Genomic DNA, 27,472 nt, shown 5'->3' with positions numbered 1-27,472 from the left:
TAGTTTATGGGTAAAGTTGTGTAATTGGAGGGCTAAATAAGCTTTAAAATTTGGCATAAAATATAAAGTTTAATATAAAAAAATGAAATACTTATTGTGTGCACACTATACAGCTGTATTGATTTAAGGGGTACCAGGGTTTTTTTATAAAAGCTTTTGACACCAATTTTGTTGACATCGCGCGCTATAAACTGAAGTCCACGCGGACGAAGTCGCGGGCAACAGCTAGTTATTTTATAAAAACTTAAGAGTTTGTAGTAAGTACGTCATTGTCAACTCAAAGATAGGTCAAACAGTTTAGTCAGAAAATTCGATTTATGCTGTCCAAACTTTGTTTGACTGACTTGCTGATACTAGCTGTTTGACCGAGCTTTGCTCGGTATCTGATTGACATTTTCTAGAAATGATTCCTAGCTAGATCGATTTATCGCCCCCGAAACCCCCTATATACTAAATAGTAAATTTCATGAAAATCGTTGGAGCCGATTCCGAGATTCCAATTATATATATATATATATATACCACCTCACCTTATATCAGCAATCGTAATAATAATATTAATAATTATCTTTATACCATAATATGTTATTTGTGTCATTGTTATTTGTCAATCATTATTATTTAAGACTGTTAACCTCTTTCACGGAAAATTAAGCATGTAAAGGAAAATTTCTCTTCTAATTATAAATTTATCCATCGATGAGGACGCATGTGGTTTATTATTTATAGCTTTTGTAAACAAGTGATAATGAACTCAAATCGACGATTAACTTAGGTATAATAATTAAGATTAGATTACTAACAATAACTATTTAATCGTATTTCATTGAGAATATTATTATCTGACAATGTAAAGATGATCGGAAGTTAAAAAAAATATTCCCTGGATAAAAAATGGTTTTACAATATGTAAGTACTTTCAACAGTGGCTTTCAACATAGGGGCGCGCGGTAGTGCTAAGTCTCTTTATAAATACATTTTTTGTTTATTTTTAACAATCAGGTTATACTTAATTAATAATTATATTTTACAGGTTATGGAATGACCCTCGGCTTTCCTACGATAGTCATCCCTGCAGTCAAGGATCCTATTGAAGGAGAAAAACTACATTTACAGAACTCTGAAATATCGTGGATCAGTAAGTTATTACATAATTTTGTTTTAGTTAATTGGGGATCAAATTACTTGTTTTTCTCTTGACTCAAAAATAATCAAAAATGAGTTCTTTAAGTTTTTTGTTTTTGCGTCCGAGCAAGGGGCCATCGACCATCGACCATCGTTCTTACATGTTTTTACCGACTCTACATAATACACGTCAATTATAATTTGAGTAGGTAACGATTTATTGATATTCAAATTCTAAGTATTTATTGATTATTCACATAAATAATTATCGCTCACCTTGGATACGGTACGGAGCGTTTACGCGGTTGAAATAGAAAGTATGAAATATCGATTAATGAAATATTAATAACTAATACGGCCTCGATACAAGACTAATGTCATGGCTTCCAGTCCACAGCACATAATATGTTACCTCGTGCCTAATAGTATCAGAAATAAATAAATCGAACTAACAAGAGGAAGATATGAGTTAAATACTGGGCATTGTCCAAAAAAAATCGCATGTACTTTTTATATTTTTTTTCGTTAAAAATAGGGTATTTTAAGAATATAAATTAAATAACTTTGAAATTCATTGGCTAGTTTTTTCACAATCATTTTTTAAAGTTTCGCTCTGACGTCATCATCGGCCTCCAATTGACCTCTGCAGTATGTTTTAAATTTCCTTTCAATCTTATTTATAATGGCTGGTTCGTCAAATGCAAGTTATCATTATGTGAAAGCTGATACGAGAAGCTTACCAAAAGTTCGAAACGTAATGTTGGTCGAATTTATTGCTAATTTAACGCCATTGAAGGTCAAACAAAGGTTAAACATATTTGTTCAAAAATATAAGTAACTAATGGGTATTTTTTTCGTTTATATACAGAAAAACGATCACTGACCTTATTCCTCGAAATGTTTGTGTAATGAGCAAAATTAAAAAAAAATGGACAATCCCCATTGCTTTGTAGGTAAGTCCTCCTTAGGCCCAATTCACACCGGATCGGCAGCGGCCGGCAGCGGCGCGAAGAGCACTTTTAGTGTGAAATAATTTTAAACTTTATTTACATACTTATAACTACTAGTATCGCTTGAAAACTTCAAAAGTGCTCGAGGCGCCGCGGGCGGCCAAGCGCGGTCGCGCGACCGTCGGCGGAAAGTGCTCGCGGCTTCCCGCGACTGCGCGCGTCATCGCGAGGCGCCTCATTATGTGAAAGCTGATACCTCGGCGCCTCGAGGCGTCGCGAGGTGCCGCGAGCACTTTCCGCCGACGGACGCGCGGTGCACAGTGGATCGAAAATCGAGTATCATAGACATCCTGAACTTAAATTTCCAGATGTCATTTTTTTGGGCTGAAATATGGTCTCCTAGTTGTTATTACATAATTAAATGTAAAAAGACGCAGCTACGTGTAATAATAAGGGAGTTACAATTTTTTATGAAAGTAAAGAACACTTTCATAAAAAAAATGTAACTCTCACTACAACACTATTATAGTACTAATTATTACTCACATTTTGGCATATTTTGTATTACGGCACCATTAGTACTTCATTTTGGTTAATTAAAAACTTAATTCAAATCGCCGTTTATTTTCCATTATGACGTGTATTAAGCAAATTGTCAAAAAATATTATGAGCGTCGCGTGGCCAAGACGATATTTTTGACTAATTGTTATCTTAGAGCGTTTTCGGCATCTAGAAACTCCATCCATTCGGCCTACCCTGCCCCGGGGCAGTTCTAGATGCCGAAAACGCTATTAGATTTTTTAACTTGAATTTATCTATACTTACGTCAAAACATTTTATCAACCAACAATGCTATGGAGCAGCTAATAACCTCCTATCAAAAAACTTCAGAAAGCGGTCATCCCACCAAAAACATTTTCATGTAAAAATGTTGCCAAGATGATAAGATATTATTGTTCGTGGTGTCAAAAAGTAGTGAGATCTCATGTAGAGCCAAGTTTTTAACCTTACATACTCAACCCTAAATTTGAAAACCCTAATTTTATAAGTACTAAAGCGCGGCAAAATACTTTATATTATGAGAAGAATAAAAAAACACATTTGTCAAAATCGGTGGCCTGGCCATTTTTTATTAGTTACGGTAATTTATAGTTATTAAGAACAATAGAAAAGTAATATTATATTAAGTTCAAAGCCCATAGCATGACGAGTAACAAAATGGCCAAGCCACCGATTTGACTAATGTGTAGAGTTTTTATATTCTACTCGCGCACACTGTATTGTGTCAGCACACAATACAGTGTGTTTGTGTAAACACCGTTATCCTTGAAACCATCAAATGAGACCGTCAAAATGAACAACTTTTTCTATGAGAACAATGCTGGGAACTCAAAAAACCGGTCAAGTGCGAGTTGGACTCGCCCATGAAGGGTTCTGCAGCAGCAATAAGGTTTATTTTTATGAAATTAAGAGGTTTTTGATTTATTTTCATATTTCAGTTGATTTAATTAAGACAGACAGACAGACAGACAGACGAACGGACGGACGGACAGACATCGAAGTCTCAGTAATAGTGTCCCGTTTTTACCCTACGGAACGGTTCCACGGAACCCTAAAAAAGACTAAGTTTGTCAAATATTTATGTACTTTGAGAATAAACTAAATCACAAGTGGCTTCACTCTATATCCTCGGTTCTATCACGAGGAGTGCTCTAAGAAATTGTTCGGAATCACGCCTCCTGCAACTTTTCGCCATCGCTCCACTCGAAAAATATACCATCCTCATCACTTTGATGAGTGGCAGGCTTCCACCGTGCGTTTTTTGCGTAACTTTCTGCTGCACACTGTAAAACTCTGAAATAAACTGTCACTATATTTTCAATACGACCTGCAAACCTTCAAAGGCCGGCAACTTACTTGCAGCTCTTCTAATGTTGCGAGTGTCCATAGGCGACAGACAGACAGACAGACAGACAGACATGACGAATCTATAACGGTTCCGTTTTTTGCCATTTGGCTACGGAACCCTAAAAATACCCTTTTTCTGTGTATAAAAAAAATTTACTTATATATTAAAAATATTTTAATATATAAGTAGTTATAAGGTGTTAATCTTATTCCTACCTAAACTAAAATCTTGCTACAGCAAACAGCAACTGTTGTTAGCCGTTAGGGATTCTAGTTATTGTATTCAAAGCGGCTCCAATTAATTATAATTTGCATAGCGGTCATTATAGGGTTAGTTGGCCTATACAACCTTGCATTTGTGCAACACAGCTGACCTGGATTCACAGACAAATGGGCTTTCATTTCGAATGAGAAGATGCATCCAGGTGTTAACTTTCACCGAACGCTATTGTATTGATTTTAAAGTTTTCCTAGTAGCCTCGGAAAATTAAGGAATTCAGACCGAATAATTCGTGTAGTTTTGAAAGTTGGTACAGTTGTTCCTAAAGGTGTCCAGAAGAATATACTAAAAATCCCCGAGGGTGGGACAAGAGCCGGCGGTGGGGGAGGGGGGGAAAGGTCTCTTTTTCAAGGATTATGCTCGTGACTCGAAAATTATTTATAATATCTCTTTAGTGACTTCTATGTTAATTATGTAAAGTCAATGTGTCGAAGTCCGGCATACTTTTCTAAAATTAAAGTTTAACATAATTTATTGACTTGAGATTCGCTTTTTAAAGTAACTTGTGTCATCGGAAATTATAGGCTATATATTAATTAGACCTATAATGATCTAAAAATAATCTTAGCTGCCGTGTTTTTTTACTTACGTGGTATTTTTTAAATCTCGGTGTGTAAACGGACTTCCCTCATAGTTTGAGGTAAGTCCGTCTAGCAGTATAGCCATAACTTGTGAAGTAAAATACATGGCAACGGTTTCTAGCAAAGCCGCAAAACGGCCATTCAAATATGTGTTTAAGGTGTCTGTAATAAGGTTCGCATTCCAGAGAAAATTAATTTTATATCATTTTAAGGCAAGTCCGGCATATCGTAAGTCTAAGTGGTTGCAAACATTTTCATTAAAATTATAGTGCATTTTTTGAAAAATTAAACACTAAGTACAAACACAAATGTTTATTACAACAAAATTATATATATATATTTTTTTATTTGATTATTGTTATTGATATGTCTACTTAGTACCTATTTTTTTAATCCTTCATATTAATATTTAGTTAGTTAAAATAACTTTTTAGTTTACGTGGCAGATTGGGAAATTACGTGGGCGAAAGTTACGCGTTTTTACCATTATTTTCGCCGTTCAATTAAAATTATAAGGGTTGTTGGTTCTCAAGGGGGTATTTTTTTAAGAAAAATACCCTGCTCTTTAAGGATCTTTTTTCAAATTTTGACTATCTCAAATAATTTTTGGTTTTTGGAATATTAAAAAAACCAAACCCTTCTTTTTTTATTTAGTAGTTTATAACTTTTCGTGCAGTAAAATTTGGACAATGCTATGATTTAGTAGTCCATAGCTTAAATGCAAATTAACAATAAAGACATGTACAGTGTGTAACAAAAATAAGTGATAATACTTTAGGACGTGTACGTATTCCTTGTAGAGAATTCACTGTGAAAGTAGCAGTGCTGAAAGTCGAAAAATTTTTTTCACTTTTGTAAGCAAGGCAAGAGCAAGGGCTCGAGCGTCACGAGTTTCCCCATACAAAAATGAAAAAAATTTTTGGTCTTTCAGCGCTGCTACTTTGACAGTGAACTGTGAAAGTAGCAGCGCTGAATATGACGGCCTTTCCTTATGAAAACTAGACGGACTTCCCAATTATTGCAATTTTAGGTTAGACACATGTTGCAGGTGATAATAACGAAATTAAAGCGATATTAACGAATTGAACACCATTAATAAGTAAAAGGATCACTAAATTACTTATGTAATCCAAGAAACTCCAAAAACTCCTTCGTATTTCCACTTTTTTAAATTTTTTTGGCAGAGACTTACACTCCGATTGCGAGTACAAAACGGAAAAAAATTGAGATCGTTTTTTTTTCGTAACATGTAGTTAGTAGCGACATGTCTGTTTCTTAGATCAAACTAACTTTGCAATATTGTTTTACCCACTGAGCCATATGAAATTAGTCGTTCAAATATGGAAGTTATTGCCGCTAGACGGACTTACCTCCCAGACGGACTTCGACACATTGACCTTACATTATATTTCCTATAGATTACGCCCAAACATTTTTACTGTACGATCATTACTTTAGGAAATACAGAGTAATAAGAGTATTATTTAAAGGGTACGCTCGCACTGTTTTGCCATACAAACGTATTCCCCAATTTACTCCCTGGAGTGCCCTGGACAATGCGTTTAGACAAATGATTTTATACAATATTATGATCTGTTAAAGCTACGTTTGATTTTTTCTTAATTTACTAATTAAAAAAAAATATGACCCTTAAAAATCGCAAAAAATGAGTGTACGTACCCCGCCAATCAAGCAACTATAAAACAAATGATGATGGGCAAAAATTTATGGGCTCTGGTATAGGGCTCATTCAACAGGAATGGATTGTATATTTTTAGGAAGGTATACCCATTACCCATGTACCATCGAGGAAATTGATTCCTAGGCAGTTGACGGGCCTATGTCATGTGGTCGAATTATGTCAATTCAATGTTAGCTGTAATCGATCGGATGGGTTTGACTTAACGCGACCAAATTACTTAGGTCCCCCATCTGCCTAGGATCAACTTCTTTGATAGTACATTAATGACCAATAGGGCGCTTGTCAAGATTAACTTTACTTTTTGAGTAAAGCCATGTTATAAAAGTGACATCAGCGCTCATACATTTCATACTGTTAACAACACGTTACATTATAGCATGATTATTTTTAGGGTTCCGTAGTCAACGTGGAACCCTTATATTATAGTTTCGGTCTGTCCGTCCGTCCATCCGTCTGTCCGTCTATCCGTCCGTTCGTCTGTCCATCCATCTGTCCGTCTGTCTGTCCGCGGTCTCAGATACTATAGGACCCACAAAGCTGTAATTCGGCACGAATGCACATATTAATGATGCCGACAAAATGGTGTATAAGATCTTTAAAATATATATTTTTTAAGGTACCTCCCCTACACATCAAACGGGAATGTTTTTTATTTATTTATTTATTATTATTTTGTAATGCTCTTGTCCCTAATTTTAAGTTAAGTTCTTAATACAATTTATACACTTATACAGTCTTATGTCTACACACTTATCTTCTATTTATATTTTCTGTTCTGTTACCTGCTCCGCCGTCCAAGGATGAGCAGTATGAGGGAGGGGTTAAACTACTACTGTGAAAATCTAAGGTGAAAATTAGATGCATCTTTGTGATTTTTTCTATCGAGAAAATTTTAAGATATCGTGTTTTTGCTCTGATCGAATTCTTAGAAATATAAATATAATATCTAATTTTAGAAAATGAAACAATTCGAGGATTATTTTCAAGTACAAAAATGATTTATAAAATCGAAAATTTTGGGTTAGTCGCCCCCTTAACTGCTGATTGACTCGACTTGAGATTATTAACGGACTCGGCCTTCAATGTAAAAATATAGGTAAGTATAACAATATAAACAAGCTAATTAAGATAAAAAATCATATTTATTATTAATATGCAGTTCAAGTACGTTATTGATATTTCAATAAATTATGATAGGGATATCTTCCCCGCGTTCCACTTAGCGTTAAGTGCCTTTCTATTGCCATTATTGATTACGATCCAAAGAGGTAAAAAAAATACGTTTTTAGGGTTCCGTACCCAAAGGGTAAAAATGGGACCCTATTACTGAGACTTCGATGTCTGTCCGTCCGTTTGTCTGTCTCCAGGCTGTTACTTAAGAACCGCTATAGCTAGACTTCTGAAATTTTCATAGATGTACATCTGTTGCCGCTATAACATCAAATAATTAAGTAGTACCGTCTAATAACCACAATAAAATTAAATATTAATTTCATTATGGTTATTAGTATTTGATGTTATAGCGGTTTATTTCATTATTGATTCAGAGCAGAAAAGGCCAAAATAATCACTTTTGTTGTATGGGAGCCCCCCTCAAATATTAATTTTATTTTGTTTTTAGTATTTGTTATTATAGCGCGAGCGGCACCAGAAATACAATATAATCTGTAAAAATTTCAGAAATCTAGCTGAAGCAGTTATTGAGTTACAGCCTGGAGACAGACAGACAGACGAACAGACATTCAAGTCTCAGTAATAGGGTCCCGTTTTTACCCTTTGGGTACGGAACCGTAACAAAAGAAGTCGTTTCGCTAGTATTGCTAATTAAAATCAATTTCTCCAAAGTGATTATATACGATAAAATCCAGGAAAGGTTAGATTTTTAAGGTTTTATTGTTTTTTCATACATTGCTTTAAAATATGATACAATTTACTAAAATACAACACTTTCCTCAAGTTTGCCATATACAATTACTATCCAGAAATGATTCCTTACCAGTAACACTATAAATTGATGCAATAATATAGGGTGTTTTTTTGCGATTTTTTTTACATTCTACCCTCGATAATTTTTTTCTCCTATGGTTTATAGATTTTACGTCATACCATAAAATGTTCAACTTTTCAAGCCCTTTTATTCGATATATGTGTGGAATGTGGATGTGCACAGCTTGCGTACGGCTTCCATACAAAAATGCCCCTTGTTCTTTGGCAGCTCGCTCTTAATTATTATCAAAAACAAAGTAAAACAAATAAGGTTTATGGTTGATTGAAATAATGATGAACATTGAACACTAATAAAACAAAATTAAACTACAATGCAAAATGTTAAATCTTTGGTTTAAATGAACATGGCGAAAAAAGGAACTAACGCTGTCATCATGCAATAAAATTAAATTTAAAAAAACCCTGCCAAACAACTTTAAAAAGTAATGAAATAATTATATATTTAACTGACTTGAAGTTTAAATAATTCCTAACACACTTTTGACGGTCCCCCGACACACCTTGACAACAATTATGGACTAAAATATCCAAGGGCGTCGCCAGCCGATGCACGATGGCGCAGGGGGGGGCAAGTTGACTTTACCTACTACAGTCTACAATTCATACTTTACTCACTCTCTATAAATGAGAAAAGTAGGTATGAATTGTAGGTAAAGTCGCCAGCACATGAAGCTTTTCACTTGTACTACGAGCCTTACATCTATTACCAGATTTTAATATTATAGTGGGCGTTGTTTGCATTATATTTGGCCCCTCCCTGCCCCCCCCCCCCCCCCCCCCTGGCGACGCCCTTAAAAATATCACTATACACTTTGGAATTATTTAAACTTAAAGTCAGTTAAATATATTATTATTTCATTACTTTTTAAAGTTGTTTGGCGGGGGTTTTTTAAATTTCTAAATTTAATTTTATTTCATGCTTTTTAAACTTGTGTTGGTTACAGTGCAGAATAATTCTTATCAAAAGGATCATATTATATTCCAATGAATACTATCTAGGAATGTCCTTTTGGATGAGGCCGTCAATATGAGTCCAAACATGAAACCTCCAATTTGGGTTCATATGGAGCTCGGCTCGTAAAGAAATTAGAATCCAGGTGATGCTGCAGCAGAAGCATGTAAAAATTTATTGGTTATCTACGTCTTGCTAGTTGTCGCAATTAAAATGAGCCCAAACACGAAACCATTGCTCTAAATTGGTGAGGAGTTGGGTATCCTATTGATTACCAGGTGATGCTGCAGCACCAGGTCAACTTTCCATTAATGTGTAAATATTCATAAATGTCACGAACTAGAATACAATAAAGCCCACCAAACGACTGCAAGTTGCTAATCGGCCCCTCATTAACCAGATGAACCGCGATTTTTCAGCACGGAGCAGGCTGATGATGATGAACTTTAGCTAAGAACACTCTCAATTAAGTCAGCTTTCAAACAAAAAAAACTAGATCAAAATCGGTCCACCCGTTTGGATGCAATGATGCCACAGACAGTCAGACAGACAGACAGACCGACAGACAGACACGTCAAACTTATAACACCCCTCTTTTTTGTCGGGGGTTAAAAACGCCATTTTTGACAGTTCTCCTTTACCAGCAGCGCCCCTGCCCACGTTCATTTCAAGCCCAAATTGGACGATAACGCCGCCTTGTGGGCGCTGAAGGTCTAAAGGGGGGCGGTGTGGTGCCAGAAAAAAATGGGGGCGTTGTGTAGATACTTGGGGGGTGATTTATTTCATCTGGATGCATTTCAAATTGAAACAAGGGGGGCGCTAAAACATAATTTGTTCTCTAAGTGGGCGGTAGACAAAATAAGTTTGGGAACCACTGACTTAAAGCCTTGTCGGACCAGCAACAGAAATCTGTCAAATTATTTGGTCAAAGTTAAGGTTAAAGTTAAGATAGCCTTAATTAAACCATAACTTTGACCATAACTGTAACTATAACCACACCTATGGTGCAACTGTGGGTGCAACCCACCCTAAATACAGCAATTTTACAGGTTCCATTAACCTTATCGTGGTGCCCATTGGATGCGCATTATCTGGTCTCCTCACTTCGCCTCTCGGACGTCGAAGGGCCATGCAAGTAGTGAATGTGCCGTTCTTCATAGCCTGGATCATATTCTTCTATTCTTCGTCTACTAGCCACTTGTACGCTGGCCTCTGCTTGACGGGCCTAGCGGGTGGACTTCTTGAGGCACCAGTAAGTAAGTTACACGAGTTTTACCAAACTTGGCCTCGCCTGTGGCAAAGTAGATAAGAATTCGCTTAAGTGCGAACACTTGGAAAAAACAAGTCTGCTAGCTGGTCAATAAAAATGTTCATAGATTTTGAAACTTACTTTAGTCTTAACTCTTAACCTTAAAATGATGTCAACTTTTATTAACCCAAATGCCGAAAAAGGAAGTTTTTTTTTCTAAAAATGCAAAAACCTGATAAGTGATAAGGCAATTGTGCCATAACTGGTTAGAATATGACTTCGCCATTCAAATATTTTTATTTTTACCCATCAACACTTCTTATTTACTCAGACTAATGGAATTTTTACTTGAATCCTATCCAGCATCTATCTAAATAGAAGCTCGTAACTTGCGTTAGAAATACTTAAATCCCACCAAAACATTAAATGTAAAAAGGAGCCAAGCAAAACAATGCGTAGCCATGCAATATTTATATATATATCGTAAAAAGTTTTCAGATCACATTCAAGCCAAGCCTTCAACTTATTTTGTAATTTAAATCAACATTCAGTGAATTTATCAATAGTTTTCTTTATTTTATAATTATTATAGTGGCTCGGCAATGAGCACAAGAAAAACAAATATAAAACATACTAGCTGTTGCCCGCGACTTCGTCCGCGTGGACTTCAGTTTATAGTTGTTCCCGTACATCGATTGAGTCGTTTACGCGGAAATCAGAAAAGTATATTGTGTGGTAACCGCACATTTTTCCGGGACAAAAAACATTCCTTGTCCCAGATTTAGTATCTCCAATCACCATGCCAAATTTAATCAAAATAGATTAAATATTATAAAATATAATTTAAATAGTTTAGGCGAGAATCATAAAAGTTTATTGTGCGGGAACCGTATATCCCTTGTCCTTTCCCGAGACTGAAAGTATTGCCATACCAAATTTCATAAACATGGATTGCATAGTTTAGGCGATAATCATAAAAGTTTATTGTGCGGGAACCGTACATTTTCCGGGACAAAATTAGTATACCTTGTCCTTGCCCGAGACTCAAAGTATCTCCATACCAAATTCCATCAAAATAGATTGAACTAGCTGTTGCCCGCGACTTCGTCCGCGTGGACTTCAGTTTATAGCGCGCGATGTCAACAAAATTGGTGTCAAAAGCTTTTATAAAAAGCCCTGGTACCCCTTAAATCAATACAGCTGTGCAGTGTGCATACAATAAGTATTTCATTTTTTTATATTAAACTTTATATTTTATGCCAAATTTTAAAGCTTATTTAGCCCTCCAATTACACAACTTTACCCATAAACTATTTATCATTGATAGATTTAAGGTTACGTCACTGCACAGATAAAGTACTGAGTTATTTAATACCGTAGAATAGATATAACAATAGAAAAAAATCGAAACTTAAATATAAGATGATACCACGGCTTATAGAAAGACTTTTGAGCAAGCGTCAGCGCGATGTAGAAGACGCACGGCGCCATCTATTATGAATTGTTGGAACTAACTTAATTTGAACAAATTTACGCATTTTCACCCCCTTACAACCCTTTTTTCCAGTAAAAAAGTAGCCTATGTCCTTTCTCAGGCTTTAGACTATCTGTATACAAAATTTCATTACAATCGGTTCGGAAGTTTTGGCGTTTGGCGTGAAAGCGAGACTGACAGACAGACAGACAGACAGACAGACAGAGACACTTTTGGCGTTTGGCGTGAAAGCGAGACTGACAGACAGACAGACAGAGATACTTTCGCATTTATAATATTAGTATAGATTATGTGCACACTGCATAGCTGTTTTTGGGTATTTTGATTAATTAAGGGCCGCGCTACACCGGAAGCACTTACCAGGGCTTTAAAATGTTTTTAAATTTGACACAAATTTTATTGACACCGCGCGCTATAAACTAAAGTCCACGCAGACGATGTCGCGGGCAACAGCTAGTTATGAATAAAAACAATATTATATAGTAAAGTAGGTATGATTAGTTCTGTTACAATAATAAAGTAAAAATTAAAACGCCATCTGTTTTCATATATTAGAATTAAAATGTTGATTGCATTGATATATTTTCTGGATGGAATATAGGCCAACACGGTACACTCGAACTCCTTTATTTTAGAGCGCCTTCTGTTGTCAACTTGTCACATAATATATTAGAAATGCAGTAGGAGTTCTATAAGATAAGATAGATTGATTATTATTATACCAAGTGATTATAATTATAATTAAACATAATATTCTAACGTATTAAAAACTATAAACAAAAACATAATAACTAATAAGTATGATTAGTTCTATGTTACAATGAAGTAAAAAATAAAACGCCATCTGTTGAATCGTATTAGAACTAAAATGTTCATTGCATCGATATATTTCTGGATTTTTTATAATATTATACATAAAATATATTTAAGATTTTTGAAATTTTATTTTAATACACATCCAAGACCCAGGAACATTGAAAACTTTTTGTTCCGCCTGCGGGACTCGAACCCAGGACCCCCGGGATGAGCGCTGGCCACGCGCAATGCGAATTCATTTTCATCGATATTTTCATGGAAATAAGATATTTTCCTACATCAAAATGTAGCCTATGTCCTTTCTCAGACTCTAGAATAACTGTATACAAAATTTCATTGCAATCGGTTCAGTAGTTTTGGCGTGAAAGCAAGACAGACAGACAGACAGAGATACTTTCGCATTTATAATATTAGTATGGATAGTTTACGCGCAAATCATAAAAGTATATTGTGCAGTAACCGTACATTTTTCCGGGACAAAATGTATCCTATATTCTTTTTCGGGACTCAAAGTATCTTTATACCAAATTTCAGCAAAATGGCTCCAACCGCTTACGCGTGATGACCACGCGAAATATAACGTTCCGAGCAGCTTCGCCCGCGTAAATTAGATATTTCACAGACAAATTAGTCCACAAAAATATTCCTTCACATGGTTTGCTTCTTATCTGTGCCAAATAACAGAAAAATTGCTCCAGTAGTTCATGAGATAAGCCCTTTCAAATAACTTCCCCCATTTTTTTCCATATTGTCCTCTATTTCTTCGCTCCTATTAGTCTTAGCGTGATAAAATATAGCCTGTAGGCTATATTTTATCACGCTACGGAAGGCTATAGCCTTCCTCGATAAATGGACTATCTAACACTGAAAGAATTTTTCTAATCGGACCAGTAGTTCTTGAGATTAGCGCGTTCAAATAAGCAATTTCAAATAATTTCTCCTATTTTTTCCCCATTTTCCTCTATATCTTAGCTCCCATTAGTTTTACCGTGATAAAATATAGCATATAGCCTTTTTCAATAAATGGGCTGTCTAATACTGAAAGATTTTTTCAAATCAGACCAGTAGTTCCTGAGATTAGCGCATTCAAATAAGCCATTTCAAATAATTTCTCCCGTTTTTCCACACTTTCCTCTATTTCTTCGCTACTCTTTATTTGAGCGCGATAAAATAAAGCCTATAGCCCTTCTCGATAAATAGGCTATCTAACATTGAAAGAATTTTTCAAATCGGACCAGTAGTTCCTGAGGTTAGCGCGTTCATATAAGCCCTTTCAAATAATTTCCCCCCGTTTTTCCACACTTTCCTCTATTTCTTCGCTCCTATTAGTATTAGCGTGACAAACTATAGCCTATAGCCTTCCTCGATAAATGGGCTATCTATCACTGAAAGAATTTTTCAAATCGGACCAGTAGTTCCTGAGATTAGCGCGTTCAAACAAACAAACAAACAAACTAACTAACAAACTCTTCCGCTTTGTAATATTAAAATGTATAGATTTGGGGTATTTTATACTTACACAAACGGCAAGCGTTAAGTGTTTTTTAGTATGTAACGACGCATGTGGACGATGGTACCCAATAAATCCAATCAGTCGCTGATTATTTCTCTAGTGCTCATTGCCAAGCCACTATAATAATTATAAAATAAAGAAAACTATTGATAAATTCACTGAATGTTGATTTAAACTACAAAATAAGTTAAAGGCTTGGCTTGAATGTGATCTGAAAACTTTTTACGATAGAATATATATTGCATGGCTATGCATTATTTTGCTTGGCTCCTTTTTACATTAATGTTTTGGTGGGATTTCATTTCTTTTTTTAAGGATTCTTTTCTTTTCAGGTCACGTTAAAACTTTTCTGTGCTTAACTTAGCACCCATTCTCTATCTCTAGGTATATATTCTAGGACCTATGTGAAGTTAGCAACCGAGTTCAAGGTAAATGATTTTTATATATGTCATTCGATTGTACCCGGAGTGTACCCGATTGTACCGCAATTAAAATCGTTTGTACCTCAATAGGGTAGAAATGGGGGGGGTGGTAAAATTTGCTTAGCAACCGACATAAAGATACCGGAATTTTAATGATGCCATCTGGAAGAGTATCGTTTGTACCGGATTGTACCCGTTTTTAAAGTTAATTTTTTTTTTGATTTTACGAAAAAAAAACAAAAAAAAATTTTTTTCCCTAAAAATAAGGCTTTGTACGAAGTAGAAGGAAAGAAAGTATATAAAGCAGTTCAAATGTGTAAAAGAAGTTATTTTTTGAGGTAGATTCGTTCGGTCTTGACGAATTTTCGAATATCTTACTATAAAACTCGGAGTCAAATTTTGCAAATTTTATCGTTTGTACCTCGCCAAAACCGAAAGATTATAAAAGAAGATACTATTCACTTCATATTTACACTAAAAAATTTGAGGTACAATCGATTTTTCATATAGTAACAACGTCAGAGATTCGATCGGTCTTGACGAATTTTCGAATATCTTACTATAAATCTCGGAGTCATATTTTGCAACTTTTATCGTTTGTACCTCGCCAAAACTGAAAGATTATAAAAGAAAATACTATTCACTTCATATTTAAACAAAAAAATTTGAGGTACAAACGATTTTTCATATAGTAACAACGTCAGAGATTCGATCGGTCTTGAAGAATTTTCGAATATCTTACTATAAAACTCGGAGTCATATTTTGCAACTTTTATCGTTTGTACCTCGCCAAAACCGAAAGATTATAAAAGAAGATACTATTCACTTCATATTTAAACAAAAAAATTTGAGGTACAAACGATTTTTTATATAGTAACAACGTCAGAGATTCGATCGGTCTTGACGAATTTTCGAATATCTTACTATAAAACTCGGAGTCAAATTTTGCAAATTTTATCTTTTGTACCTCGCCAAAACCGAAAGATTATAAAAGAAGATACTATTCACTTCATATTTACACTAAAAAATTTGAGGTACAAACGATTTTTCATATAGTAACAACGTCAGAGATTCGATCGGTCTTGACGAATTTTCGAATATCTTACTATAAATCTCGGAGTCATATTTTGCAACTTTTATCGTTTGTACCTCGCCAAAACCGAAAGATTATAAAAGAAGATACTATTCACTTCATATATAAACAAAAAAATTTGAGGTACAAACGATTTTTCATATAGTAACAACGTCAGAGATTCGATCGGTCTTGACGAATTTTCCAATATCTTACTATAAAACTAAGAGTTAAATTTTGCAACTTCTATCGTTTATACCTCGCAAAAACCGAAAGATTATAAAAGAATATTATATTCACTTCATATTTACACAAAAAATTTGAGGTACAAACGATTTTTCATATAGTAACAACGTCAGAGATTCGATCGGTCGTGACGAATTTTCGAATATCTTACTATAAAACTCGGAGTCAAATTTTGCAACTTTTATCGTTTGTACCTCGCCAATACCGAAAGATTATAAAAGAAGATACTATTCACTTCATATTTAAACAAAAAAATTTGAGGTACAAACGATTTTTCATATAGTAACAACGTCAGAGATTCGATCGGTCTTGACGAATTTTCCAATATCTTACTATAAAACTAAGAGTTAAATTTTGCAACTTCTATCGTTTGTACCTCGCAAAAACCGAAAGATTATAAAAGAATATTATATTCACTTCATATTTACACAAAAAAATTTGAGGTACAAACGATTTTTCATATAGTAACAACGTCAGAGATTCGATCGGTCGTGACGAATTTTCGAATATCTTACTATAAAACTCGGAGTCAAATTTTGCAACTTTTATCGTTTGTACCTCGCCAAAACCGAAAGGTTATAAAAGAAGATATTATTCACTTCATACTTATATAAAAATTTTTGAGGTGCAAACGATTTTACATATAGTAACAACGTCAGAGATTCGATCGGTCGTGACGAATTTTCGAATATCTTACTATAAAACTCGGAGTCATATTTTGCAACTTTTATCGTTTGTACCTCGCCAAAACCGAAAGATTATAAAAGAAGATACTATTCACTTCATATATAAACAAAAAAATTTGAGGTACAAACGATTTTTCATATAGTAACAACGTCAGAGATTCGATCGGTCTTGACGAATTTTCCAATATCTTACTATAAAACTAAGAGTTAAATTTTGCAACTTCTATCGTTTATACCTCGCAAAAACCGAAAGATTATAAAAGAATATTATATTCACTTCATATTTACACAAAAAATTTGAGGTACAAACGATTTTTCATATAGTAACAACGTCAGAGATTCGATCGGTCGTGACGAATTTTCGAATATCTTACTATAAAACTCGGAGTCAAATTTTGCAACTTTTATCGTTTGTACCTCGCCAATACCGAAAGATTATAAAAGAAGATACTATTCACTTCATATTTAAACAAAAAAATTTGAGGTACAAACGATTTTTCATATAGTAACAACGTCAGAGATTCGATCGGTCTTGACGAATTTTCCAATATCTTACTATAAAACTAAGAGTTAAATTTTGCAACTTCTATCGTTTGTACCTCGCAAAAACCGAAAGATTATAAAAGAATATTATATTCACTTCATATTTACACAAAAAAATTTGAGGTACAAACGATTTTTCATATAGTAACAACGTCAGAGATTCGATCGGTCGTGACGAATTTTCGAATATCTTACTATAAAACTCGGAGTCAAATTTTGCAACTTTTATCGTTTGTACCTCGCCAAAACCGAAAGGTTATAAAAGAAGATATTATTCACTTCATACTTATATAAAAATTTTTGAGGTGCAAACGATTTTACATATAGTAACAACGTCAGAGATTCGATCGGTCGTGACGAATTTTCGAATATCTTACTATAAAACTCGGAGTCATATTTTGCAACTTTTATCGTTTGTACCTCGCCAAAACCGAAAGATTATAAAAGAAGATACTATTCACTTCATATTTAAACAAAAAAATTTGAGGTACAAACGATTTTTCATATAGTAACAACGTCAGAGATTCGATCGGTCTTGACGAATTTTCGAATATCTTACTATAAAACTCGGAGTCAAATTTTGCAACTTTTATCGTTTGTACCTCGCCAAAACCGAAAGGTTATAAAAGAAGATATTATTCACTTCATACTTATATAAAAATTTTTGAGGTGCAAACGATTTTACATATAGTAACAACGTCAGAGATTCGATCGGTCGTGACGAATTTTCGAATATCTTACTATAAAACTCGGAGTCATATTTTGCAACTTTTATCGTTTGTACCTCGCCAAAACCGAAAGATTATAAAAGAAGATACTATTCACTTCATACTTACATAAAAAAATTAGAGTTACAAACGATTTTTCATATAGTAACAACGTCAGAGATTCGATCGGTCTTGACGAATTTTCGAATATCTTACTATAAAACTCGGAGTCAAATTTTGCAACTTTTGTCGTTTGTACCTCGCCAAAACCGAAAGATTATAAAAGAAAATACCATTCACTTCATATTTACACAAAAAAATTTGAGGTACAAACGATTTTTCATATAGTAACAACGTCAGAGATTCGATCGGTCTTGACGAATTTTCCAATATCTTACTATAAAACTAAGAGTTAAATTTTGCAACTTCTATCGTTTATACCTCGCAAAAACCGAAAGATTATAAAAGAATATTATATTCACTTCATATTTACACAAAAAAATTTGAGGTACAAACGATTTTTCATATAGTAACAACGTCAGAGATTCGATCGGTCGTGACGAATTTTCGAATATCTTACTATAAAACTCGGAGTCAAATTTTGCAACTTTTATCGTTTGTACCTCGCCAAAACCGAAAGGTTATAAAAGAAGATATTATTCACTTCATACTTATATAAAAATTTTTGAGGTGCAAACGATTTTACATATAGTAACAACGTCAGAGATTCGATCGGTCGTGACGAATTTTCGAATATCTTACTATAAAACTCGGAGTCATATTTTGCAACTTTTATCGTTTGTACCTCGCCAAAACCGAAAGATTATAAAAGAAGATACTATTCACTTCATACTTACATAAAAAAATTAGAGTTACAAACGATTTTTCATATAGTAACAACGTCAGAGATTCGATCGGTCTTGACGAATTTTCGAATATCTTACTATAAAACTCGGAGTCAAATTTTGCAACTTTTGTCGTTTGTACCTCGCCAAAACCAAAAGATTATAAAAGAAAATACCATTCACTTCATATTTACACAAAAAAATTTGAGGTACAAACGATTTTTCATATAGTAACAACGTCAGAGATTCGATCGGTCTTGACGAATTTTCCAATATCTTACTATAAAACTAAGAGTTAAATTTTGCAACTTCTATCGTTTGTACCTCGCAAAAACCGAAAGATTATAAAAGAATATTATATTCACTTCATATTTACACAAAAAAATTTGAGGTACAAACGATTTTTCATATAGTAACAACGTCAGAGATTCGATCGGTCGTGACGAATTTTCGAATATCTTACTATAAAACTCGGAGTCAAATTTTGCAACTTTTATCGTTTGTACCTCGCCAATACCGAAAGATTATAAAAGAAGATACTATTCACTTCATATTTAAACAAAAAAATTTGAGGTACAAACGATTTTTCATATAGTAACAACGTCAGAGATTCGATCGGTCTTGACGAATTTTCCAATATCTAACTATAAAACTAAGAGTTAAATTTTGCAACTTCTATCGTTTGTACCTCGCAAAAACCGAAAGATTATAAAAGAATATTATATTCACTTCATATTTACACAAAAAAATTTGAGGTACAAACGATTTTTCATATAGTAACAACGTCAGAGATTCGATCGGTCGTGACGAATTTTCGAATATCTTACTATAAAACTCGGAGTCAAATTTTGCAACTTTTATCGTTTGTACCTCGCCAAAACCGAAAGGTTATAAAAGAAGATATTATTCACTTCATACTTATATAAAAATTTTTGAGGTGCAAACGATTTTACATATAGTAACAACGTCAGAGATTCGATCGGTCGTGACGAATTTTCGAATATCTTACTATAAAACTCGGAGTCATATTTTGCAACTTTTATCGTTTGTACCTCGCCAAAACCGAAAGATTATAAAAGAAGATACTATTCACTTCATATTTAAACAAAAAAATTTGAGGTACAAACGATTTTTCATATAGTAACAACGTCAGAGATTCGATCGGTCTTGACGAATTTTCGAATATCTTACTATAAAACTCGGAGTCAAATTTTGCAAATTTTATCGTTTGTACCTCGCCAAAACCGAAAGATTATAAAAGAAGATACTATTCACTTCATATTTACACTAAAAAATTTGAGGTACAAACGATTTTTCATATAGTAACAACGTCAGAGATTCGATCGGTCTTGACGAATTTTCCAATATCTTACTATAAAACTAAGAGTTAAATTTTGCAACTTCTATCGTTTGTACCTCGCAAAAACCGAAAGATTATAAAAGAATATTATATTCACTTCATATTTACACAAAAAAATTTGAGGTACAAACGATTTTTCATATAGTAACAACGTCAGAGATTCGATCGGTCGTGACGAATTTTCGAATATCTTACTATAAAACTCGGAGTCAAATTTTGCAACTTTTATCGTTTGTACCTCGCCAATACCGAAAGATTATAAAAGAAGATACTATTCACTTCATATTTAAACAAAAAAATTTGAGGTACAAACGATTTTTCATATAGTAACAACGTCAGAGATTCGATCGGTCTTGAAGAATTTTCGAATATCTTACTATAAAACTCGGAGTCAAATTTTGCAACTTTTGTCGTTTGTACCTCGCCAAAACCGAAAGATTATAAAAGAAAATACCATTCACTTCATATTTACACAAAAAAATTTGAGGTACAAACAATTTTTCATATAGTAACAACGTCAGAGATTCGATCGGTCTTGACGAATTTTCCAATATCTTACTATAAAACTAAGAGTTAAATTTTGCAACTTCTATCGTTTGTACCTCGCCAAAACCGAAAGATTATAAAAGAAAATACCATTCACTTCATATTTACACAAAAAAATTTGAGGTACAAACGATTTTTCATATAGTAACAACGTCAGAGATTCGATCGGTCGTGACGAATTTTCGAATATCTTACTATAAAACTCGGAGTCATATTTTGCAACTTTTATCGTTTGTACCTCGCCAAAACCGAAAGATTATAAAAGAAGATACTATTCACTTCATATTTAAACAAAAAAATTTGAGGTACAAACGATTTTTCATATAGTAACAACGTCAGAGATTCGATCGGTCTTGACGAATTTTCGAATATCTTACTATAAAACTCGGAGTCAAATTTTGCAAATTTTATCGTTTGTACCTCGCCAAAACCGAAAGATTATAAAAGAAGATACTATTCACTTCATATTTACACTAAAAAATTTGAGGTACAAACGATTTTTCATATAGTAACAACGTCAGAGATTCGATCGGTCTTGACGAATTTTCCAATATCTTACTATAAAACTAAGAGTTAAATTTTGCAACTTCTATCGTTTGTACCTCGCAAAAACCGAAAGATTATAAAAGCATATTATATTCACTTCATATTTACACAAAAAAATTTGAGGTACAAACGACTTTTCATATAGTAACAACGTCAGAGATTCGATCGGTCGTGACGAATTTTCGAATATCTTACTATAAAACTCGGAGTCAAATTTTGCAACTTTTATCGTTTGTGCCTCGCCAATACCGAAAGATTATAAAAGAAGATACTATTCACTTCATATTTAAACAAAAAAATTTGAGGTACAAACGATTTTTCATTCAAATTTTGCAACTTTTATCGTTTGTACCTCGCCAAAACCGAAAGGTTATAAAAGAAGATATTACTCACTTCATACTTATATAAAAATTTTTGAGGTGCAAACGATTTTACATATAGTAACAACGTCAGAGATTCGATCGGTCGTGACGAATTTTCGAATATCTTACTATAAAACTCGGAGTCATATTTTGCAACTTTTATCGTTTGTACCTCGCCAAAACCGAAAGATTATAAAAGAAGATACTATTCACTTCATATTTAAACAAAAAAATTTGAGGTACAAACGATTTTTCATATAGTAACAACGTCAGAGATTCGATCGGTCTTGACGAATTTTCGAATATCTTACTATAAAACTCGGAGTCAAATTTTGCAAATTTTATCGTTTGTACCTCGCCAAAACCGAAAGATTATAAAAGAAGATACTATTCACTTCATATTTACACTAAAAAATTTGAGGTACAAACGATTTTTCATATAGTAACAACGTCAGAGATTCGATCGGTCTTGACGAATTTTCCAATATCTTACTATAAAACTAAGAGTTAAATTTTGCAACTTCTATCGTTTGTACCTCGCAAAAACCGAAAGATTATAAAAGAATATTATATTCACTTCATATTTACACAAAAAAATTTGAGGTACAAACGATTTTTCATATAGTAACAACGTCAGAGATTCGATCGGTCGTGACGAATTTTCGAATATCTTACTATAAAACTCGGAGTCAAATTTTGCAACTTTTATCGTTTGTACCTCGCCAATACCGAAAGATTATAAAAGAAGATACTATTCACTTCATATTTAAACAAAAAAATTTGAGGTACAAACGATTTTTCATATAGTAACAACGTCAGAGATTCGATCGGTCTTGAAGAATTTTCGAATATCTTACTATAAAACTCGGAGTCAAATTTTGCAACTTTTGTCGTTTGTACCTCGCCAAAACCGAAAGATTATAAAAGAAAATACCATTCACTTCATATTTACACAAAAAAATTTGAGGTACAAACAATTTTTCATATAGTAACAACGTCAGAGATTCGATCGGTCTTGACGAATTTTCCAATATCTTACTATAAAACTAAGAGTTAAATTTTGCAACTTCTATCGTTTGTACCTCGCCAAAACCGAAAGATTATAAAAGAAAATACCATTCACTTCATATTTACACAAAAAAATTTGAGGTACAAACGATTTTTCATATAGTAACAACGTCAGAGATTCGATCGGTCTTGACGAATTTTCCAATATCTTACTATAAAACTAAGAGTTAAATTTTGCAACTTCTATCGTTTGTACCTCGCAAAAACCGAAAGATTATAAAAGAATATTATATTCACTTCATATTTACACAAAAAAATTTGAGGTACAAACGATTTTTCATATAGTAACAACGTCAGAGATTCGATCGGTCGTGACGAATTTTCGAATATCTTACTATAAAACTCGGAGTCAAATTTTGCAACTTTTATCGTTTGTACCTCGCCAAAACCGAAAGGTTATAAAAGAAGATATTATTCACTTCATAATTATATAAAAATTTTTGAGGTGCAAACGATTTTACATATAGTAACAACGTCAGAGATTCGATCGGTCGTGACGAATTTTCGAATATCTTACTATAAAACTCGGAGTCATATTTTGCAACTTTTATCGTTTGTACCTCGCCAAAACCGAAAGATTATAAAAGAAGATACTATTCACTTCATATTTACACAAAAAAATTTGAGGTACAAACGATTTTACATATAGTAACAACGTCAGAGATTCGATCGGTCGTGACGAATTTTCGAATATCTTACTATAAAACTCGTAGTCATATTTTGCAACTTTTATCGTTTGTACCTCGCCAAAACCGAAAGATTATAAAAGAAGATACTATTCACTTCATATTTACACAAAAAAATTTGAGGTACAAACGATTTTTCATATAGTAACAAAGTCAGAGATTCGATCGGTCTTGACGAATTTTCGAATATCTTACTATAAAACTCGGAGAGAAGTGAATAGTATTCACTTCTCTCCGAGTTTTATAGTAAGATATTCTTACTATAAAACTCGAATATCTTCTTCGAATATCTTACTATAAAACTCGGAGAGAAGTGAATAGTATTCACTTCTCTCCGAGTTTTATAGTAAGATATTCGAAAATTCGTCAAGACCGATCGAATCTCTGACTTTGTTACTATATGAAAAATCGTTTGTACCTCAAATTTTTTTGTGTAAATATGAAGTGAATAGTATCTTCTTTTATAATCTTTCGGTTTTGGCGAGGTACAAACGATAAAAGTTGCAAAATATGACTCCGAGTTTTATAGTAAGATATTCGAAAATTCGTCACGACCGATCGAATCTCTGACGTTGTTACTATATGTAAAATCGTTTGCACCTCAAAAATTTTTATATAAGTATGAAGTGAATAATATCTTCTTTTATAACCTTTCGGTTTTGGCGAGGTACAAACGATAAAAGTTGCAAAATTTGACTCCGAGTTTTATAGTAAGATATTCGAAAATTCGTCACGACCGATCGAATCTCTGACGTTGTTACTATATGAAAAATCGTTTGTACCTCAAATTTTTTTGTGTAAATATGAAGTGAATAGTATCTTCTTTTATAATCTTTCGGCTTTGGCGAGGTACAAACGATAAAAGTTGCAAAATTTGACTCCGAGTTTTATAGTAAGATATTCGAAAATTCGTCAAGACCGATCGAATCTCTGACGTTGTTACTATATGAAAAATCGTTTGTACCTGTAATTTTTTTATGTAAATATGAAGTGAATAATATCTTCTTTTATAACCTTTCAGTTTTGGCGAGGTACAAACGATAAAAGTTGCAAAATATGACTCCGAGTTTTATAGTAAGATATTCGAAAATTCGTCAAGACCGATCGAATCTCTGACGTTGTTACTATATGAAAAATCGTTTGTACCTCAAATTTTTTTGTTTAAATATGAAGTGAATAGTATCTTCTTTTATAATCTTTCGGTTTTGGCGAGGTACAAACGATAAAAGTTGCAAAATTTGACTCCGAGTTTTATAGTAAGATATTCGAAAATTCGTCACGACCGATCGAATCTCTGACGTTGTTACTATATGAAAAATCGTTTGTACCTCAAATTTTTTTGTGTAAATATGAAGTGAATATAATATTCTTTTATAATCTTTCGGTTTTTGCGAGGTACAAACGATAGAAGTTGCAAAATTTAACTCTTAGTTTTATAGTAAGATATTGGAAAATTCGTCAAGACCGATCGAATCTCTGACGTTGTTACTATATGAAAAATCGTTTGTACCTCAAATTTTTTTGTGTAAATATGAAGTGAATGGTATTTTCTTTTATAATCTTTTGGTTTTGGCGAGGTACAAACGACAAAAGTTGCAAAATTTGACTCCGAGTTTTATAGTAAGATATTCGAAAATTCGTCAAGACCGATCGAATCTCTGACGTTGTTACTATATGAAAAATCGTTTGTACCTCTAATTTTTTTATGTAAATATGAAGTGAATTGTATCTTCTTTTATAATCTTTCGGTTTTGGCGAGGTACAAACGATAAAAGTTGCAAAATATGACTCCGAGTTTTATAGTAAGATATTCGAAAATTCGTCACGACCGATCGAATCTCTGACGTTGTTACTATATGTAAAATCGTTTGCACCTCAAAAATTTTTATATAAGTTTGAAGTGAATAATATCTTCTTTTATAACCTTTCGGTTTTGGCGAGGTACAAACGATAAAAGTTGCAAAATTTGACTCCGAGTTTTATAGTAAGATATTCGAAAATTCGTCACGACCGATCGAATCTCTGACGTTGTTACTATATGAAAAATCGTTTGTACCTCAAATTTTTTTGTGTAAATATGAAGTGAATAGTATCTTCTTTTATAATCTTTCGGCTTTGGCGAGGTACAAACGATAAAAGTTGCAAAATTTGACTCCGAGTTTTATAGTAAGATATTCGAAAATTCGTCAAGACCGATCGAATCTCTGACGTTGTTACTATATGAAAAATCGTTTGTACCTCAAATTTTTTTGTGTATATATGAAGTGAATAATATCTCCTTTTGTAATCTTTCGGTTTTGGCGAGGTACAAACGATAAAAGTTGCAAAATTTGACTCCGAGTTTTAAAGTAAGATATTCGAAAATTCTTCAAGACCGATCGAATCTCTGACGTTGTTACTATATGAAAAATCGTTTGTACCTCAAATTTTTTTGTTTAAATATGAAGTGAATAGTATCTTCTTTTATAATCTTTCGGTTTTGGCGAGGTACAAACGATAAAAGTTGCAAAATATGACTCCGAGTTTTATAGTAAGATATTCGAAAATTCGTCAAGACCGATCGAATCTCTGACGTTGTTACTATATGAAAAATCGTTTGTACCTCAAATTTTTTTGTGTAAATATGAAGTGAATAGTATCTTCTTTTATAATCTTTCGGTTTTGGCGAGGTACAAACGATAAAATTTGCAAAATTTGACTCCGAGTTTTATAGTAAGATATTCGAAAATTCGTCAAGACCGATCGAATCTCTGACGTTGTTACTATATGAAAAATCGTTTGTACCTCAAATTTTTTTGTGTAAATATGAAGTGAATAGTATCTTCTTTAATAATTTTTCTGTTTTGGCGAGGTACAAACGACAAAAGTTGCAAAATTTGACTCCGAGTTTTATAGTAAGATATTCGATAATTCGTCAAGACCGATCGAATTTCTGTCGTTGTTGTCTCAAAAAATTTTGTGTGAATTTAAAGTGAATAGTATCTTCTTTTATAATCTTTCTGTTTTGGCGAGGTACAAACGACAAAAAAACTGCAAAATATAACTCCGACTTTTATAGTAAGATATTGGAAAATTCGTCAAGACCGAACGAATCTACCTCAAAAAATAACTTCTTTTACACATTTGAACTGCTTTATATACTTTCTTTCCTTCTACTCCGTACAAAGCCTTATTTTTAGGGAAAAAATTTTTTTTTGTTTTTTTTTCGTAAAATCAAAAAAAAAAATTAACTTTAAAAACGGGTACAATCCGGTACAAACGATACTCTTCCAGATGGCATCATTAAAATTCCGGTATCTTTATGTCGGTTGCTAAGCAAATTTTACCACCCCCCCCATTTCTACCCTATTGAGGTACAAACGATTTTAATTGCGGTACAATCGGGTACACTCCGGGTACAATCGAATGACATATATAAAAATCATTTACCTTGAACTCGGTTGCTAACTTCACATAGGTTATTCTAGGTCGTAAAATTAATTGATAATAACAGGTAGGTACTTCTACAAAGTACAAATTCTATGGCGATAGCCGGTAGCCCACTAACTTTTGAACTTTCAGGAGGTTATTCATGCACCGATGTTACTTTCGATTGAGTATTACCATAGACATAAAGTATTACTACCTACTCCGGATTTTTTTAAACCATAATAATTGTACTCCGCAAACAAGCGATACCGCGATATAAAGGGAGTGCTACACCATCTGTCGAGCGAGTATGGAGTGGACATCGTAATTCGCAGTTCTGATTTTATTTATATTTTAATCGAATTTGATTATCATAGTTTCATTGTTAACTTTGTT

General features: G+C 33.4%; 1 protein-coding gene across 2 annotated transcripts in view; it reads left to right on the top strand.

The window, feature by feature from the left end:
* Positions 1-27,472, top strand: part of LOC121739364 (facilitated trehalose transporter Tret1-like) — a 67,463-nt gene that overhangs the window by 28,424 nt on the left and 11,567 nt on the right. For both annotated transcript variants that reach the window (XM_042131805.1, XM_042131804.1), the window contains exons 3-4: positions 1,034-1,138; positions 10,556-10,758. In XM_042131805.1, the coding sequence (XP_041987739.1) occupies positions 1,034-1,138; positions 10,556-10,758 (308 nt within the window). The remainder of the gene's footprint in view (positions 1-1,033; positions 1,139-10,555; positions 10,759-27,472) is intronic.

The sequence above is a fragment of the Aricia agestis genome, chromosome Z, assembly GCF_905147365.1.
Source record: "Aricia agestis chromosome Z, ilAriAges1.1, whole genome shotgun sequence".
NCBI classification, from domain to species: domain Eukaryota; kingdom Metazoa; phylum Arthropoda; class Insecta; order Lepidoptera; family Lycaenidae; genus Aricia; species Aricia agestis.
The sequence above is the reverse complement of the archived record's forward strand: the minus strand, read 5'-3'. Positions and strand labels throughout refer to the sequence as shown.